This window comes from Typopeltis vanoorti, chromosome 2 (assembly GCF_054136105.1).
Source record: "Typopeltis vanoorti isolate ZY-2024b chromosome 2, IOZ_Tvanoo_1.0, whole genome shotgun sequence".
Lineage (NCBI taxonomy): Eukaryota > Metazoa > Arthropoda > Arachnida > Uropygi > Thelyphonidae > Typopeltis > Typopeltis vanoorti.
Genome location: NC_143550.1, coordinates 22,279,886 through 22,297,326, shown reverse-complemented (window position 1 = coordinate 22,297,326; position 17,441 = coordinate 22,279,886). Strand labels below are relative to the sequence as shown.

At 34.4% G+C, this 17,441-nt stretch overlaps 1 protein-coding gene across 3 annotated transcripts in view; it reads right to left on the bottom strand.

The window, feature by feature from the left end:
* The window catches only part of LOC150108870 (sphingomyelin phosphodiesterase 4), a 295,822-nt gene that overhangs the window by 140,238 nt on the left and 138,143 nt on the right, over window positions 1-17,441 (bottom strand). For 2 of the 3 annotated variants that reach the window (XM_090403908.1, XM_090403923.1), the window contains exon 8: window positions 5,344-5,406. The exons of the other annotated variant lie outside the window; for it this stretch is intronic. In XM_090403908.1, coding sequence (XP_090260034.1) covers window positions 5,344-5,406 — 63 coding nt within the window. The remainder of the gene's footprint in view (window positions 1-5,343; window positions 5,407-17,441) is intronic. 3 annotated transcript variants of the gene reach the window in all.

Genomic DNA, 17,441 nt, shown 5'->3' with positions numbered 1-17,441 from the left:
GTTTGCACCTGAAGTATTTTCAGGTCTGAGGCAACTCGTAGTAAAGGTGGAGTAAGCTCTGATCACTTTCCTTAGTATTTCCTCTAATGCAAAGCACATCTCCTTGCAGACATGTATGATACTATGCATTAAAGGAAGGGCCACTTCCCAGACCGGTTTCAACCTTTATTGAGGTCTCGTCAGTGGGAGCCAGACCCCGAGATGCCAAGGTTGAAGTAATGTAGAGCTTATAAATTTTACCTATACAAGTTGCCACAAAGTGCTTTAACCTTATTAAATAAAAATCTCAGGATGAGAGAAAGATGTACAAAATGTTTTTTACCTTGGGTATACTATACATTAAAGATACCAAGCAATTTTATAAACTTGATTTTAATCCTTTTCCCCAAGTAAACAAACAAGCAGGTAAGTCAAGTTTGCATCTGAAGTATTTTCAGGTCTGAGGCAACTCGTGGTAAAGGTGGAGTAAGCTTTGATCACTTTACTTCACGTACAAACTTGACTTACCTTTTTTTGACTTTTTTTTTATATACTTACTTGTTCCAGTGATATTTATCCTGCAGCTTGGAAATTATACAATGTATTCTTAAGACTGACAAATTTTAATGCCAAATCATTATCCTATTGTTCTTTCTTAAATCATTCTAAAGTAATAGTGAAATTCATGAATTAACTTTAATGCTACTTAGTAATCTCTCACCTAATAAATGACAGTGTAATAGATTCAGATGCTATCAATTAACAGGGGATCTTCTTGCTTATGTAATCCACCTTAGGAAAAATGAAGCTAGGAGATACTCAAAGTGATTGCTGTTTATCTCTAAGACATCTAAGCTTAAAGAACTAATATGCAGATCCAATCATATGGTCTCACTTCTGATTTCTACAACTGACTACTAACTTTTAACTTATGCAATCCATTCAATATCACATTCCCTCAAACTCTGAGGAAATGTGAGCATGTGATGTGATGTAAGTGAAATAAATATTCGGATACCACCATTCTTTCACCTACTCGTCCAATTTCTGTACATCACAAACTTTTTCCAGTTTGCTATAAAATCCAATTTGCAGTTTGACTAATGATTACACTTCACTTTCTTATTCAACAAGCCTTGTCCTATGTCCATGTTATGTGCCATCTAGTCCTTTTCAACTCTTGGTGATCTTGTGAACAATCCATACATACTTACTGGAAATACCACTGTTCAACAATTCTAACTTTTGTGGCCTTACTCACACCTCTATCTTTCATAATTTTTGTCAGGTTTAATATAGTTTTTTTCCTCATAACTATCCTTTTTAATTATTTTCTCATTTACCATCATTTCTGATTCTGAATCCCAGTAAACCATAACTTTCAACAATTTCTATTTTATCTCCCTCTATTATAAATTCATTTAAATTGCCATAAGCCATCCCTTTTGTTTTGCTGATGTTTAAATTAAGCCCGGCTTTGTTACTTTCCGTCTTAACCAATATTAACTGCTCCAGATCTTCCTTAGTTTCTGCTATGAGGGTTGTATCATCTCATATCTTAAATTACATATTTTTTCACCACTATTCTTAATTCCAGCTGGATCCTCGTCCAAGTCAGTTATTCTCATAATATATTCACCATACATATTAAAATTTGCCACACCTTTTTTTTTCCCCACTCAAACATTGTCTGTTCTTATGGTATTTCTCTATTCATGGCTCAAGCCTTTGTTTGATCACTTTCAGCATTAACTTTACTTGCATGTGAAATTAAAGCGATGGTTCTATAATTCTCACAATTTCATGGATTTGAATTTTTTGGAATTGGGATGAATACTTATATTTTCCAATCTCTAAGACATATTTTCTTCCAAACCTGTTGACAAATTTTAGTCAATATATTCACTACTTCATCCTCAGCTGTTCCCAATAATTCCACTAACTCTCCATCAGTTCCAGCTTTTGGCAGCTGTCCCATTGCTGATATTACTTCACGTTTCATTATTATAGTTTCCTCGACAAATTCTCCTTTCTTGTACAAATCTTCTACATACTCTTCCATCTTTTTTATTCCTTCTTCCATCACATTTTCCCAAATTAATTTTTACAACTCATAATCCAAGGATAAACTTCCCTGTAACATCATTTTTCTAAACATATCTCTTGTTCTACCAGTAATATTGCTTTCTTCAATTTCCTTGCACCTTTTGTTCAGATGTATTTCCTTATCTTTCCTAGCCTGTCTCTAGAAATCTGCACTCAGAATTCTTAACTTAGAATTCTTAATTAAAAATTCAAAATTCTTAACTCAGAAATTAGGGGAGTTAAGCTCACATCTTGTGAGCTTAACTCCCCTAAGACAAACATTTATCATTATAAGATCTCAAGACAAATAAGTGTGCTAATTTTATGACTATAGCCTAAACTTTGACATTTCTACATCCAGTTTGTTTTAACTCGAATCACCGTAAAACCCAGTTATGTCTTAACTGCATTTGAACACAGACTTTTCCTACAAAAAGGCAAACGTGAAGTCTTCCTTTTAACTGTGATGAGGAGCTTTTATCTGCTGAATTAGTGTAGTCAGCAAAAGAAAGCAAATGGATTAAAAAATCCTAGGAAGGCAATTTCACTTTTAGGAAAACTGAATCTCAGAAAAATCCAAAAGAAAAGAGTTCAAATGGTTACAACCAATAGAACTATTAGAAAAGTTTGACCGAAGAAATTCAAAAGATTTAAAAAAAGAAAATTAAAAAACAAAAACATTAAACAAAAAATTAAAAAACACGGCTGTACATTATCTCCTCTCTTTTTCATATCTATATGGATCACATTATGAAGGAAAGTGGTATTAAACCTGATATCAAAATTGGGAATGTTAATGTCAGCTCTTTGCTTTATGCAGATGATGTTATACTTCTAAATAAATCCACTACAAGTATGCAAGATTCCCTGACTAAACTGAGTAACTGTTGTAAAATATATGGTATGAAGATCAGCATTAAAAAGACAAAGATGATAAAAATAGCTAGTAACATTGAAAATATCAACTGCATTGTGAATGGAGAACTTATAGAACAAGTAAAACATTTCAGCTACTTAGGCATGATTTTTAGTGAAGATAGTAAGTTAAATATGGAAATAGACAACAGAATCAACAAAGCTAGTATGGTGGGAAGTCAACTGAATAAATTTATATGGAATAAGAGAGAAATTAGCCAAAATACTAAATTAGCTATATACAAGACAGTGTTTAAACCAATTTTAACTTATGGATCTGAGAGCTGGGTTAGAAGTAAAACACTCGACTAAAGACTAGAGACTGCAGATATGAGAGTCCTGAGAAAGATTAGGGGCATGACAGATGGCATCAATGGCAATATCATATTAAAAACGAGGATATTAGGAAAGAACTTGACATTGTCAGCATCCAGGAATGCATTAGCAGAGCTAATCTCAGGTGGTATGGTCACTTAAGCAGAATGGGAGAAGAAAGATTAGCAAAACAAGTGTTTTCTGCTAGATTGACAAGAAAAAGACCCAGAGGAAGACCAAGATACAGGTGGATTGATACAGTAAAAAGTGCTTTAGAAGACAGAAATACAAGACCTGATAATATTGGAGTCTTGACATTTAACAGACTGATTTGGAGGGATATTGTAGATAGGAAGTTAGTAATGATGTAAATTTTTCATGTAGTGCTATCATATCCTGTTTGATGATGATGAATTAAAAAAAAACAAAAGTTCAGAATGGCAGCATTTACAGAGCAACAGGAACAGCAAACAAATTTGATAGAATGATGGTATATAAAAATTTTAGGCCAAAGATAAAAAAGGAGATTAAGTTGCACCTGCACACACATACAAAGAGAGAGAGAGGATGATATATAAGAAGTAATGTATGCAAAAAAAAAAAAAAAGTGAAATTGATTGAAATTAAAAGTTCAGTTTTAGTTAGTGTAATTTGACAGAATAGTTATGGAATTGGACATCAACTAAGTTTGAAACTGAAACCATTTATATTTGTAGAGTTTGAAGGATTTTTTTAATTTTTTTTTTTACCTTCTGATCTATTTCTCTATTTTCATAGTTGCTGTTTAAGGTAAGATGCAATTGAGAAGAGGCATGTTGATGACAAACTCAACATGTAGGAGTCTTTTCTCAGACACACATATATAAGGAGAATTTCACTCAACTCTTTTACAAGTTGTGACCTTAGCAATTCTGCACATACCACCACTCAGAATCTTTCTGGACAAAGCTGGTAGAATAGTTGTAGCAAGATTATTTGCTACAACTAACCTGGAAGTCTTCAAAAAGTTACATGACAATCTGAACATTTCCATCATTTCAGACTTTTTAATCTAGTTAGAAAAGACTTCTGATACCTATCTAAAGAGAATATTTACAGGAAACGTAAGTTATCAAAACTTTAGCAAACAGAGCCAAAATCTGCTATTTCTAATAAGCTCAAAAATGTAAGATTTACATTTCTGCCACCAGTTATATGTTGCCCAGAAAATTAATGAATATCATTCCCACCCACCCCCTGACTTCCCTTCAAGCACCTACCAGCAAATCCATTCCAATTTCATACATAGTGCACATCAGCAAAGATCAAAGTACTAACAAAATATAACCTCTGCTACATTTGAATACTACAAATGTAGTATTAGCATGTTCAAGAAGCTATAAAGGTGCTATCTGTTTGCAAATTACACTTTGATGTGAGAGAACTACAAACATCAGCTTAAAACACATGGTACAATTTCTATAATAAATATGGTGTCCCACACCACTGGAAGTGGGAACTACACCTACCGAGATAAAATCGGAAAAATTGAATTATTTGAGAGTTAAAACCGCCAAACTCAAGGATATGTGAAACTATCCAAAATTTAGGGGACTAAGTTGACTAACCAAAGCTCCTTTAAACCCATAGAAGCTACCTATTAAAAATATTAGGTTTTTCACACTTTAGTTTTCATTTATGCAACTTATGTCTAAGTTCAAGAGGTAGATGTTACCAACACGTTGATGCTCCAGTATGTAACTTTTTATCATTAAGCTCCTGATTAAGAATAAAAGTCACATTTAAATACTAAAAATCTACATTCTTTAATAATTTTTATGCTCTTGCCACTTCTAAAAAAGTTTTTTTTTTCAAATATAATTAAGTTTATTTTTTTGAAAATAAATAAACTTTATTTATTAATAAAAAATAAGATTTTATTCTTGGTTTAGTATTCTCAGTAGTCCTTAGTTTTCAAAAATCAAGCTCAATTAAGGTAAACAAGTGAGTGGGTTACTGTTAGTAAATGATCATATAAAGTCCCTGGATGTGAAACAGATAAAAACTTACGGAAAAAAGTGTAACAAATCTATTCTCTAATTCAGGCGATTCTGCAAAAATTGTTCGTTGAGCCTGTGAGTAAAAGAAGCATACTGTGATAACCTGATATTCTTTAATAAGAGGTAAAAAAAAGCAAATTAGTCATGCTACTATAAATATTTTACACAATTAAGAGATTTGGAAAAAAAAAAAAAATCAAAAAATAAAGTGGTTTGATGAAACAATCATTCTAAATTGCAGAGAAAATTACACTGATATCAAGCTTCTGTGGGCTATATGAATCATTAAAACATCTGACACCAATGACTGTGTCATCATGAGGACCTCGTGTAGAACTGGTTTAGATGAAAAAACGATATGGCAGAAGTTCAATAAGATGTGATCTAATTCTCAAAAAAAAAAGTGAAGTCTAGGTCCTCCCCCCAATCCTCAAGACTATCTAAGTCCATCGAAAGTTCTATTCGTCACTGGCCATTATGCATTTTATGGATGGATTAATATGTATGTTTTCAATGATTACAAATACAAAGAGCCAACAAGTTTCACTAGCCACTGTCTAGCATTTTCAAGGCTGTACTGGTGTGTGAAAACAAATGCATCAAGTTACATGATAACATACACTTTAGTAACTGTTAGGCCGTTACACATGATAATTTGTGTTTGATGGCGTGCATGCGTTCGAATGCTTCAGTCAGAATCCAGTACATGACCAAAGCATTTGAACACATGCACGCCATCAAACATGAATTTTCAAATGTAACAGCCTAACAGTTACTAAAGTGTATATTTTCATGTAATATGATGCATTTGTTTTCATACCAGTACAGCCTTGAAAATGCTAGACAGTGGCTAGTGAAACTTGTTGGCTCTTTGTATTTGTAATCATTAAATCTTATGGTCTTTTAACAATAAAAGTTCTCGGTTTTAACAGCTTAGACCAAAAATGAACAGTTTATGTATGTTTTCAGTTAATTTTGTTGTTGAGAACAATAACCAATAAAAAAGAACTCTTAAAGTCACAGTCTGGGATATATTTTAATTATTAAAAAACTTTTTGTCAAGGATGAGGAAAAGAAGCTATTCATATCTTCTCAGAAATCATTAAGATCATAATTCTTATTGGTGTTAGCTTGCTTTATGGCTTCAACTGCTTCCTAAATCATCCTCTTTTCTTAAGATAAATGTCCAAACCAATTTTGCATACAGTAGTTCATTAGTGCCTCCCCTAAATCTTTTAAGTGAGAGGGGATAATGAGAAAAATGTAGGTTTTTTTTTTTTTTTGTGTAAAAAATACAGACTCTCAGCAGCAGCCAAAAGGAAAAGTAGGTTGGATTTGGCAACACCCAAAACAAAGCAGCAAGAATCAAGATAAATGATTTGGAAATGAATATACCAAGCATGAACACTTGGTATCAATGACCACCAGTGTGAATTCTGCCACCTTAGCAGATCTCTTACTTACACTGTTCATCATTATCTGCAGCCGAGATTTGCTCAGTAACTTTCCAATATTTACTCAACCTTTACCGGTAAAGTGAATTACCAGGTTTTTATCCAGTAATTCACTGCATGGCATGGTAAAAGCTTCCTCTCTTTCAACTTCTACATAAATGCAAGTGTTCCCTACGGCTTTGTTCTACTGCTTAGTCTCTTTCTCCTGTACATAAATGACTGTCTCTTCTTCTTCTTTGAGTGCCATCTCCTATCGGAGGTCGGCGATCACCTTGGCAAATTTTGAGCGATTCTCAGCTATTCTGAGCAGTCTCTCAGAGTTCATACCAGTCCACTGTCTGATATCTGCCAGCCAAGATTTTCTTCGTCTTCCTTGTCCTCTTCTTCCATTTATCTTCCCTTTTATAATCAATTGAAGTATCTTATATTTTTCATTACGAAGTAGGTGACCAAGATATGCAGTTTTCCTCCTTTTTATGGTATCTAAAAGTACACGTGATTTCCCCATTTGTTTCAGTACTTCCTGATTGGACGTTTTTGCTGTCCATGGGATTTTTACCATTCATATGTATAACACATCTCAAAAGTTTCAAGTCTTTTATTGATGTTTTCTTCGAGGTCCAAGTTTCTACATCATACAGTAGTACAGACCATACATAGCATTTAACCGTGCGTATTCTAAGCTCTAAGTTTAAACTGCGGTTACACAGTGTTGATTTCATCAAGAGAAAATTTTTTCTTGCCATTTCAATTCTAACTTTTATTTCCATTTCTGGATTGCAATCTTCATTTAACCAGCATCCGAGATATTTAAACTTTGCCACTCTTTCTATTTGTTTCCTATTTAAAGAAAGTGCTAAATTAAAAATTGGTTTCTTACTTATGACCATGAATTTAGTTTTGGTGATATTTATTTTTAATCCCATTTTTTCACTCTCTGCATTTATTAGCTCCAAAAGATTTTGAAGATCCTGAATATTGTCAGCCAGAAGAGCTGTATCATCGGCATATCGGATGTTACTGATGATTTCACCATTTACACTAATCCCTTCCTTTCTTCCTTCCAAGACTTTTTGAAATATGGCTTCTGAGTAGATGTTAAAAAGAAGAGGTGACAGCACACATCCTTGCCTTACTCCTCGTTTGATGTTAATGGAGTCTGTAATAATGTCATCAACTTGAACAGATGCTTTTTGGTTCCAGTATAAGTTTTCAATGATCCTGATGTCTTTACCATCTAATCCAATTCTTTTTAATAGTACAATCGTTTTAGCATGTTGGACTTTGTCAAATGCTTTCTCGAAGTCGATGAAGCAAATGAATATTACCTTGTTTTGGTCGATGCATTTTTGAAATAAGATCTGAGAACAGAAAAGAGCCTCTCTTGTTCCCAAGCCATTTCTAAAGCCGAATTGGCTATCACTGATGGTGTCTTCACATTTTCTGTATATTCTTTTTTGAATTATTTTCAGAAACATTTTGAGAACGTGACTCATTAGGCTGATCATTCTATAGTCATTACAAGTTTTCGCATTTACTTTTTTAGGTAGCATGATGAAGGTCGACTGTAACCAGTCTTGAGGGATTATGCCTGTATCGTAGATCTTATTAAATAGCTTTACTAATATGTTAATGTTGTCACCTTCTAATAACTTTACTATTTCTGCCGGTATTCTATCTGGTCCTAGGGCTTTACCATTTTTAGCTGAGTTCAATGCACATTCTACCTCTGATTTTAGAATGCATAGACCTTCCATATGTTCATAAGTATTTTCTGGGTTCTATCTGTCATCAGTAAAGAGTTCTATATATTTCACACATTCTTGTATTTTGTCATCCTTTTTGGATATAATTTCTCCCTTTTTGTTTCGAAGGATACAGAATTGTTTTTTCTTATATATACCTGAGGTCTCTTTCATCTTTTTGTGTAGATTAAAATTGTCATGTTTTTCCTGTAGAATTTCTATTTCTTTACATTTTTCATTCATCCAGATTTCTTTTGCTTTTTTGATCTTGAGTTTAATAATTTTCTGAACCTCTGTATATTTTGTTGGATTATGATTTTTATATGATCTGCGTTGATCCATGAGAGAAAGAATTTCATCAGTCATCCAATCTTTCTTTTTTACTGCTCTATTAGGACATAAGGTATTGGTACATTTCTCTATGAAGACAGATTTCAATTTGTCCCACGATTCATCAACCCTCGTGATGTCATCATTCTTGATAAGTGCTAGCTCTTGATTCAGATCTTGACTCAATTTGCTTCTTATCTCTGTGTTTTTTAATTTTCCCAAATCAAACCTTTTTTGTTGATGTTTCTTAAGCATAGCTTTCAGTCTAAGTTGTAACACTGCCACCAGTAGGTTATGATCAGAAGCAATATCTGCACTAGGATAGTGGAGTTGATTCGGAATCGTTGATTAATTAGTAAGTAATCAATTTGGTTTCTGACTATATTTCCATTATTATCCTGCGGTGATCGCCAAGCATACAATCTCCGAGGTGGTAGCTTAAACCATGTGTTTGTGATTATTAGCTCCTCTTCCTGGCAGAATTGAAAAAGACGGTCACCTCTCTCATTTCTTGTGCCCAGTCCATGTTCGCCAACTACATCTCCACTTCTACCTTTCCCAACTTTAGCATTGAAATCACCCATGACTATGTTAATATCATTCTTTTTTTGTATTTTTCATTAGTTCTTTTAATTGATCATAAAATTCTTCAATCTCTGTATCACTCTTGTCAGCAGTAGGGGCATAGACTTGTATAAGATTAACATCTAGTGGTTGTCCTTTCAGTTTTAATAACATCATCCTATCTGAGTAAGGGATGAAGCTCAACAGTGACTTATTGATCTCTTTGTTTATTATTATTCCAACTCAGTTTTGATGGTTGTTTTCACAACTTCCAGAGTGATACATTGTCATGTCATAGACTTGAGTTTTGCCTGATCCTGGCCACCTAACTTCACTCATTCCTAAAATTCCAATTTCAAGTCTTTTCATGACTGTCTCACTGATCAATAATCCTATCAACTGTTTTGTTAGTATATGTTGTTCATCCTGCTCATTCAACAAACCCTGCAGTAGTTAAACATTCAAAGCTATAAGCTCTTGAAGACCTCTTCCTCAAAAAAAACCCTCAATTCTCCTTTCCTTATCTTCAATTGATAACAAGCTAATCACTGGACAGGAATAAATCTCTCTCCTTGGACTAAGATTTATTTCTAGCCTTTTCTGACATAAACACATTACATCAACAGCTTCTAAAAAAAAGCATCATTTTCTGCTCAAGACTGCAACTTTTTTCATCCATACAGCTACTAACTTTCTGCTGCAAATCCATCTATCCTTAGAATACTGTTCACAGATTTGAAATGATGCATCAAAAACCTAAAAGTTCTTGATGCTGTTTAGAGGAAAACTATTCAGCTGATGACCCTTCTCTGACTTACTTCAGCCACTATTTCACAGACTGTTTCAACTGCAGGACTTCTCTAGAGATACCTTCTATGGACATTGCTTCACTAAACTGACATCTGCTATCATTCTTCTACATTCCATTGGGCTTGTTAAAACAAAGTTGTAGTTTGTGTTTTAACAGAATCAACATTATTTTATAGTATAACTGCAAATGCATTTAACCTGCTCCTCCACTTCCACTTTTATTTCATCTGTCTCAGTTCTCTGGAACAGCCTTCCTCACAAAGTGTTCCCAAACAACTTGCAACACCCAGCTTTCAACAAGCACGTGAAAAGGTCCTTTCTTTACCAATCCACTCAACACCATGCATACATCAGTGCTGGGTGTAGGGTATAAGAAGGTTAGGAAAGAAGGAACACTATACTTTCTTCTTGATAGCCAATTATAAGTTCATCATGCTACAGGTTCTTTCTATGCTTGTTTGTGTAGGAGTTACTTCAGCTTCTAAAAAAAATTAAAGATCTTCTGGCCTGATCTGTGACATTTCCAAGGATGATGCTATCTGTTTGGGTAATGTGCCTATAGAAAAATAACATTTAAAAATAATCAAAAGGCAAAGTAAATGTCAGAATTGTGGTGCAAAGTAGCAAGGAAATTTTTGAAGTGGAGCAGTTTGTACAGGGAAGATTTTAAGTTCAGCAGGCAGATGAATGCACATATACCACCCTTCTCACAGGAGTCGTACTGCCTAGAAGAAACAAACTACTCCAGTTTTGATGCATGTAAGAAGTGCTGCACATAATTTGAGTCTGAATTAAAGCCATGAATATTAAGAAAGTGAATCTAAAAATGTTATTTTTATGGAGAATATCAGATAATTCTCATCATTCTTTCAACATCCTGGACTTCATGTTAACCAGTTCCCCCTCCAAATACACTAGTTATCAGTTTTCTTTTTCAGTAACTGACCATAAACTCATTTTTGTTTTCCTTTTCCTTCATAGCCAATCATAGTTCTTGTGTTCTGTGGTACCCCAACAGTATCACAGAACTGGGATGAAATGGGATGAACTGCATGATTCCTACACCTCTTTCTCATAATCTGATAACTGCTACTACTCTCCTGATCTAAATATCCATGTTAAACAAATAACTGAAACAATCCTCACCTGTAAAGAGTGGCTTCATCCTCACATCATGCAAAACTTCCAAACCACTATTCACATACAATTTCTCCAAGCATATTGGTTTAACAAACATGTCAAAGCAATCCACATAAAAATTCACCCAAGCTTCATACTCAGCCTACACTATATCCTGCAACATGTGCAACAGAAACCATCAAATCCAAACCGGATTTTTAAAGGGCTAAATGCAGAAAACACATCCTGCTCAAAAAGGAGGACGTGTTTTCTGAAGCTACTGAAAATAACCTCTTCCATACTCCTCCCCATCTCTCATTCAGATAATAGTATGTTAACAGCATCCAAAGATATAACTGAACTTGTACAGACAACGAAGGAAAATCATCTTTCACTATATCGTGAATAGCTCACTGCATCTTTCTTCTGATTTTGCAATGAAGAAAAATTCTTCATATTCTAGATAACAATAAGTTTCTTGTTCCACATGGAATCTCCACCCAAACTGTATTCACAATTTGTATTCCAAAATTAATATCCATGTGATATCACCTACAAAAAAATGCATAATTATCTAGTAGATATCTGACAGCATGGAAGCTAGACTATGTGCAGCTCATCCATATTAAAAAAGGGAGATAAAAGTCAACCAAACTATCATCCAACTGGTCTTCTCATTCTTCAATCAAAACTTCTCAAAAAAAATAAAAAATAAATAATAATAAATAAAATAAAAAAAAGGAGATCATCAATAACCAACTTCTTTACTACCTGAAGGTACACTAACCAGTGATCGCTAATATGCATTCTGTACTGACTGCCACAGATCGTGGACAGTAGACTTTATCCACCTTTGGACACAAACCATGAAAAGATATGGAGAAACATTTCCAGAGCATTTGGTCAGGTCTTGCCATGATATCAATTTATGGTCTACCTTCAGCCTTTTGTAAATAGGTTGCCAATTTCCTTTCTGGTTATTCACTGCATGTTATAGTGGATGGTTTCCTTGCTCCAGATTATCCTATAATGGTGGGATAAGCACTTTTGCTATATCCACTGTCTCCAGTGGATTTGGGGGAAAAATCCATTGGATATACTGGATAGCTGTGAATAAGGCTGAATCATCAGCCAAATAAGTCAATATGGACAAGCAGAAAAGCTACCAGAATAAATTGGGATGTGGCGATAACATTCCTATAAAACACCTCAAATATCTCCTATAATGGTACTGCAACATAGCAAGTTGTGGACCAACATTAAAGAATCTCTTCACCCTGATAGATGGAAGCAGATCTATTAGTACTTATGGAAGGCAGAGCCCTAGTTGAGCAGAATGGACCCACACGAGCAGGGTTGAAATGATCAACTTTGTTTGCAATGTGATGTTGTAGAGAAGGCAAAGGGAAACCATTCTGCTATTAACCTATGAGACCCTAAATGTATTATGTTTTCAAAATAGACTTGGGCAGCCACCAACCTGTAATACTAAGGTGGCACCTCTGTGCACACAGGAAAAAGGAACATGCATCCTCAGTCAAGTCAACTGTTGAGAGACTATGACGTTAACCAAATTGATCCATTTCTCAACTCAACATCAAATTAGTCAAGAAACAAGTTAATCTACCTTAGGAAAATATTAAGAATGGGAAGAAATTAGAGGCAAAAAACAAACGCTAATAGATTTTTGCCCTGAGAATGAACTGTCCATCATGAACACATTTTTTCAACAACATAAGAGAAAACATTACAATGGAGATAGGCTTAGAAAACAAATAGACTATATAATGATTAGAAACAGACAGAAAACTATGGTACAAAACTCAAAGACTTTTCCAGAGCAGACCATGTGTGGATCAGATCACCAATTGATGAGTGCTAATGTTAGGATCCATTTAAAAATCATTAAAATAAAACATTGTAAAATCCACAGGAATTGGTCAATGAAGCAACAATAATTATTACAAAGAAACATACAGTAATAAAATGCTGTGAGGAGATAGAGTCCCATGCAGACAGTAATAAAACAAAGTTTCTCTCAAATATCAAAGTGTTCTCTAATAGTTTCAAGGCAAAACTACAACACAAATTACAAATGAGCACCTCCTAAATGAAAAAAGAAAAATTTTTAGAGATGGAAAGAATACTGTGAGTATCTACACAAAAATTCGGATAGATAATGAATACTTGAAATCAACATGGGAAAATGAAATTCCTATCCTCAGGAGATGAGGTGGAACTAGCTATCAAAAATATAAAAACTGGAAAGGCAACAGGTATTGATGGAATTTATAGTGAGATGATAAAGAGAATTGGCATAGCAGGGACTGAATGCTAAAATTATGCATTCAAGTATGGTGCCTGGCATCTGACCAATGGTTGGGTGAAGAGTCTTTATGCCAATCCATAAAAGATGAAGAACCAAGAAAAATAGCACTAATCTCAAATGCAAGTGAAATCATGCTCTGTATTATCAAAGAAATAATTAATAAACACTTGAAGGCTTATATCTGTTTAGAACAGGCAGGGTTCATTAAGGGAAGAGGTGTCAGAGACCAAATCTAAAATCTCAGACACTTATAGAAAAATCAACAGAATTTCAATAGCCCTGGATACTTATGCTTTATTGATTTCACCTAAGCCACACTGCAAATTGGAAACTGATGCCTGAAATAATGTCTAAGCACAGCTTTCCCTAACATCTTATCCAGTTATAAGTCAACTTGACAATAATAAATGATAACACATTCTCAGGTTGGTTATTTACAAAAACAGGAGTACGGCAAGGTTGTAAAAGGGATACCCCTCTCTCTCCTTAAATCAAGTGTATGAAGTGCCCTGACTTACTATGGACAGACAGGAACTGTTGACATTGTCTTGGAGAGCATAAAAAAGATATTCATTACCATCATTATGGCAAGTCAGGACTAGCAGGCCATTCCTTGGGAACACCTTCACATAGCATCAAATGAAAAAAAAAAAAGTGCTACATAGAAGTCATTATAAGCCAGAGAGACTGTTTTTGGAATCAGCAGCAGCTTTAAAGAATTTCCCAAACATCCACAAGTATGGCTGTATCAATTTACCAAAAATCTGAGAGAAAGTCATTTAGGATCAAATTAATACTTCTTAACTGTCTCTTTTACCAATAATAGGTGGTGCCAAATAGGACTTTAGCTCCTAGTGTTGTCTGTTAGAATTTTTAAACTGGTCCCACTGTTATCTAATTGTCGCTTTTCATGTACTGTGACAAACTGTTTTTGAGGTCTGAAGATGCTAGATATAATCAGCAAAATCAGAAAAATAAGTTAAATATTAATTATTTTCTTATTATTCTTTTGCAAATTTTGCGAATTAAAACTGTTAAATAAACTAATCATGAACTGCCAACACGTAAACCCATTTAATGTTGTTTACTATTCACTGGACTCTTCAATCTTTATGGTGTAGAGATCAAAACATCTCTGGATGACTAGAATAGATGCATACTAATAGGCATCTCAAGAATCAATAACTTAAGATATGCTGCTGATATAGTACTAACAACAGAAAAGGAAAATAACATCTTGGAAAAACAATCACATAGCATATGGACTCAGGATAAACATCAATAAAACAATGATGTTGATGATGATCCTAAATAAGAATCATAATGGAAATACTTCAAGATTGCTTACTAACATAAAGTTGATCATTTTATCTATCTGGGCTCATTGCTCTCTACCAACAAGACATATAGAGGAAATAAGAAGACAGATTACAATGGGAAGATCCACAATGCCTCAGTTCAATAAGATGTGAAAGAATAGAAAAATATCTATCGACAAAGATCAGAATGGCTAGATCCGTGGTCTTCTCAGTGGTTTTTTTATAGCTCAGAATCTTTAACAGTGAAGAAGGCAATTAAGAAAATCATTTTTTTTTATAACAAGGACCTGGAAGAAGAAGATGCTTTGGATTCCTTGAATAGAGAAAAAAACTAACATCTAGATCAGTTGCATCTTGAAATGAGGCTCTGCAATAACATGGTGGAGAGAAGACTCCTCAGACAAATTTTGGACACATCTCAAGAAGAGAGACCACTTCTTGAGATGTGTCCAAAATTTGCCTGATGGAAGAACAGTGAAAAACTCATCATGCAGGGCAAGGTGATAAGAAGCAGGCTCCACAGTAGATGGCTAGATCAAATTCCTGCTCTTACTGGACTAAGGTTGGAGGATGCACTTAAAATGACAGATCTTTTGCTACTCTTCCTCCTATACCTCACAACTTTCTTTCACTGGCCATAAATGCTATCTATAGTATTGCTGAAGACCCATCTGTAATGATGGGTTTATGATTTTTCTTTTTTTGGTGTATTTACCTATTCTGAATGCCAAAGAGCCAAAAAATTAATCAGAGTGCTCACCGCTCTCGCTTGTTAGTAAACGAATAAATGCGTAAGAACCTGCAATGACACATACTGGCACTTTAAATGCTAGTGAGGCCAATAACCAACCTAATACATTTAGGTGATGAAAAGTAGGCGATGACAACTGCCTAAAACAAATGAATGCTATATGCGTCATAGCGGACAAAGAACGATCGAAATCAGTCAATCGTTAATCTATCGTGAAAGTATGATGAGCACTTATAACGTTTCAATAAAGTCTCTGGTTTTTTTTGTCTTGTTAATTGCATGTTAGTCGGCAGTGAAGAAAATACATCATGTCTACTACTCAAAATTGTGTCAATAGTGTAGATTCCTTCTGCTACATTTGTGGCAGCTTTACTGTTCCCAGTCAAAGGACAAATATCACTGATTTCGTTAAGAAAGTGTACTTTGCATATGTTGACGTAAAAATTGCACATCAGGACAAGTCATGGGGTCCAAATAAAGTGTGTAAGTCATGTATAGAAAATTTATGACAGTGGAGCAAGGGAAAACGCCAAAATTAGCTTTTGGCATTCCAATGATTTGGCGTGAACCGAAAAATCATGCAGATGATTGCTATTTTTGTTTAGTTCAGACTTCTGGTTATAATAAGAAGAATAAGAAAAAAATTGTGTATCCAAATCTCAACTCAGCAATTCGGCCAGTTGCTCATTCCAATGAAATAGCCATGCCAATTTATAAAGGACTTCCTTTACTTGAGAACGAGCATGATCGGGATATGCCAGATGGTCCTGAGGAGCAAGACCCGGATGTTGATTTAGACAATGAAAATTTAATTTCTAGTTCTGGACCACAACGTTTTATTCAAGCAGAATTGAATGACTTAGTGAGAGATTTGGGCCTATCAAAGGAATTATTGGAATTGTTAGCTTCAAGATTAAATGAAAAAAAACTTACTGGAGCAAGATGCGAAGATAACTTTTTATCACAGCAGGGAAAGTAATCTTGTACAACATTTTAAACATGAGTGTAGGTTTGTTTACTGTAACAATGTGTCAGGTTTACTAACTGAAATGAGTGTTGTACAATATCATCCAAATGAGTCGCATTTATTTATCAACAGTTCAAGCAGAAGTCTCAAGTGTGTCTAACTAAACAATGGGAATGTATATGGCTCAATTGCTATTGGCTATTCAGTCCACTTAAAGAAAACATATGAGGGCATTAAAAAGGTGCTGAAGTTATTAAAATATACAGACCATAACTGGATCATCTGTGTGGATCTTAAAATGGTGAGCTTTTTTTACTTGGCTTTCAAAGAGGATATACAAAGTTTCCGTGTTCTCTGTGCTTCTGGGATAGTCGAGCTAAAAACCAACACTGGAGTCAGAAACATTGGCCTCTTAGAATATCCTTAAATGTTGGAGAACAGAATGTTAGAAATCAACCTTTAATCGGCAGAGAAAAAATCATTTTTCCACCTCTACACATCAAACTAGGTCTTATGAAGCAGAATGTTAAAGCTTTAGATTTACAAGGTAACTGTTTCCAATACATATGTGAAAAATTTCCATGACTTAGTTATGAAAATATTAAAGCCGGTGTATTTGATGGACCACAAATTAGAACTTTAATGAGAGACCAAAATTTCATCAACTCTATGAACGAAATTGAGAAAGAGGCCTGGACCTCATTTACGATGGTTGCGAAT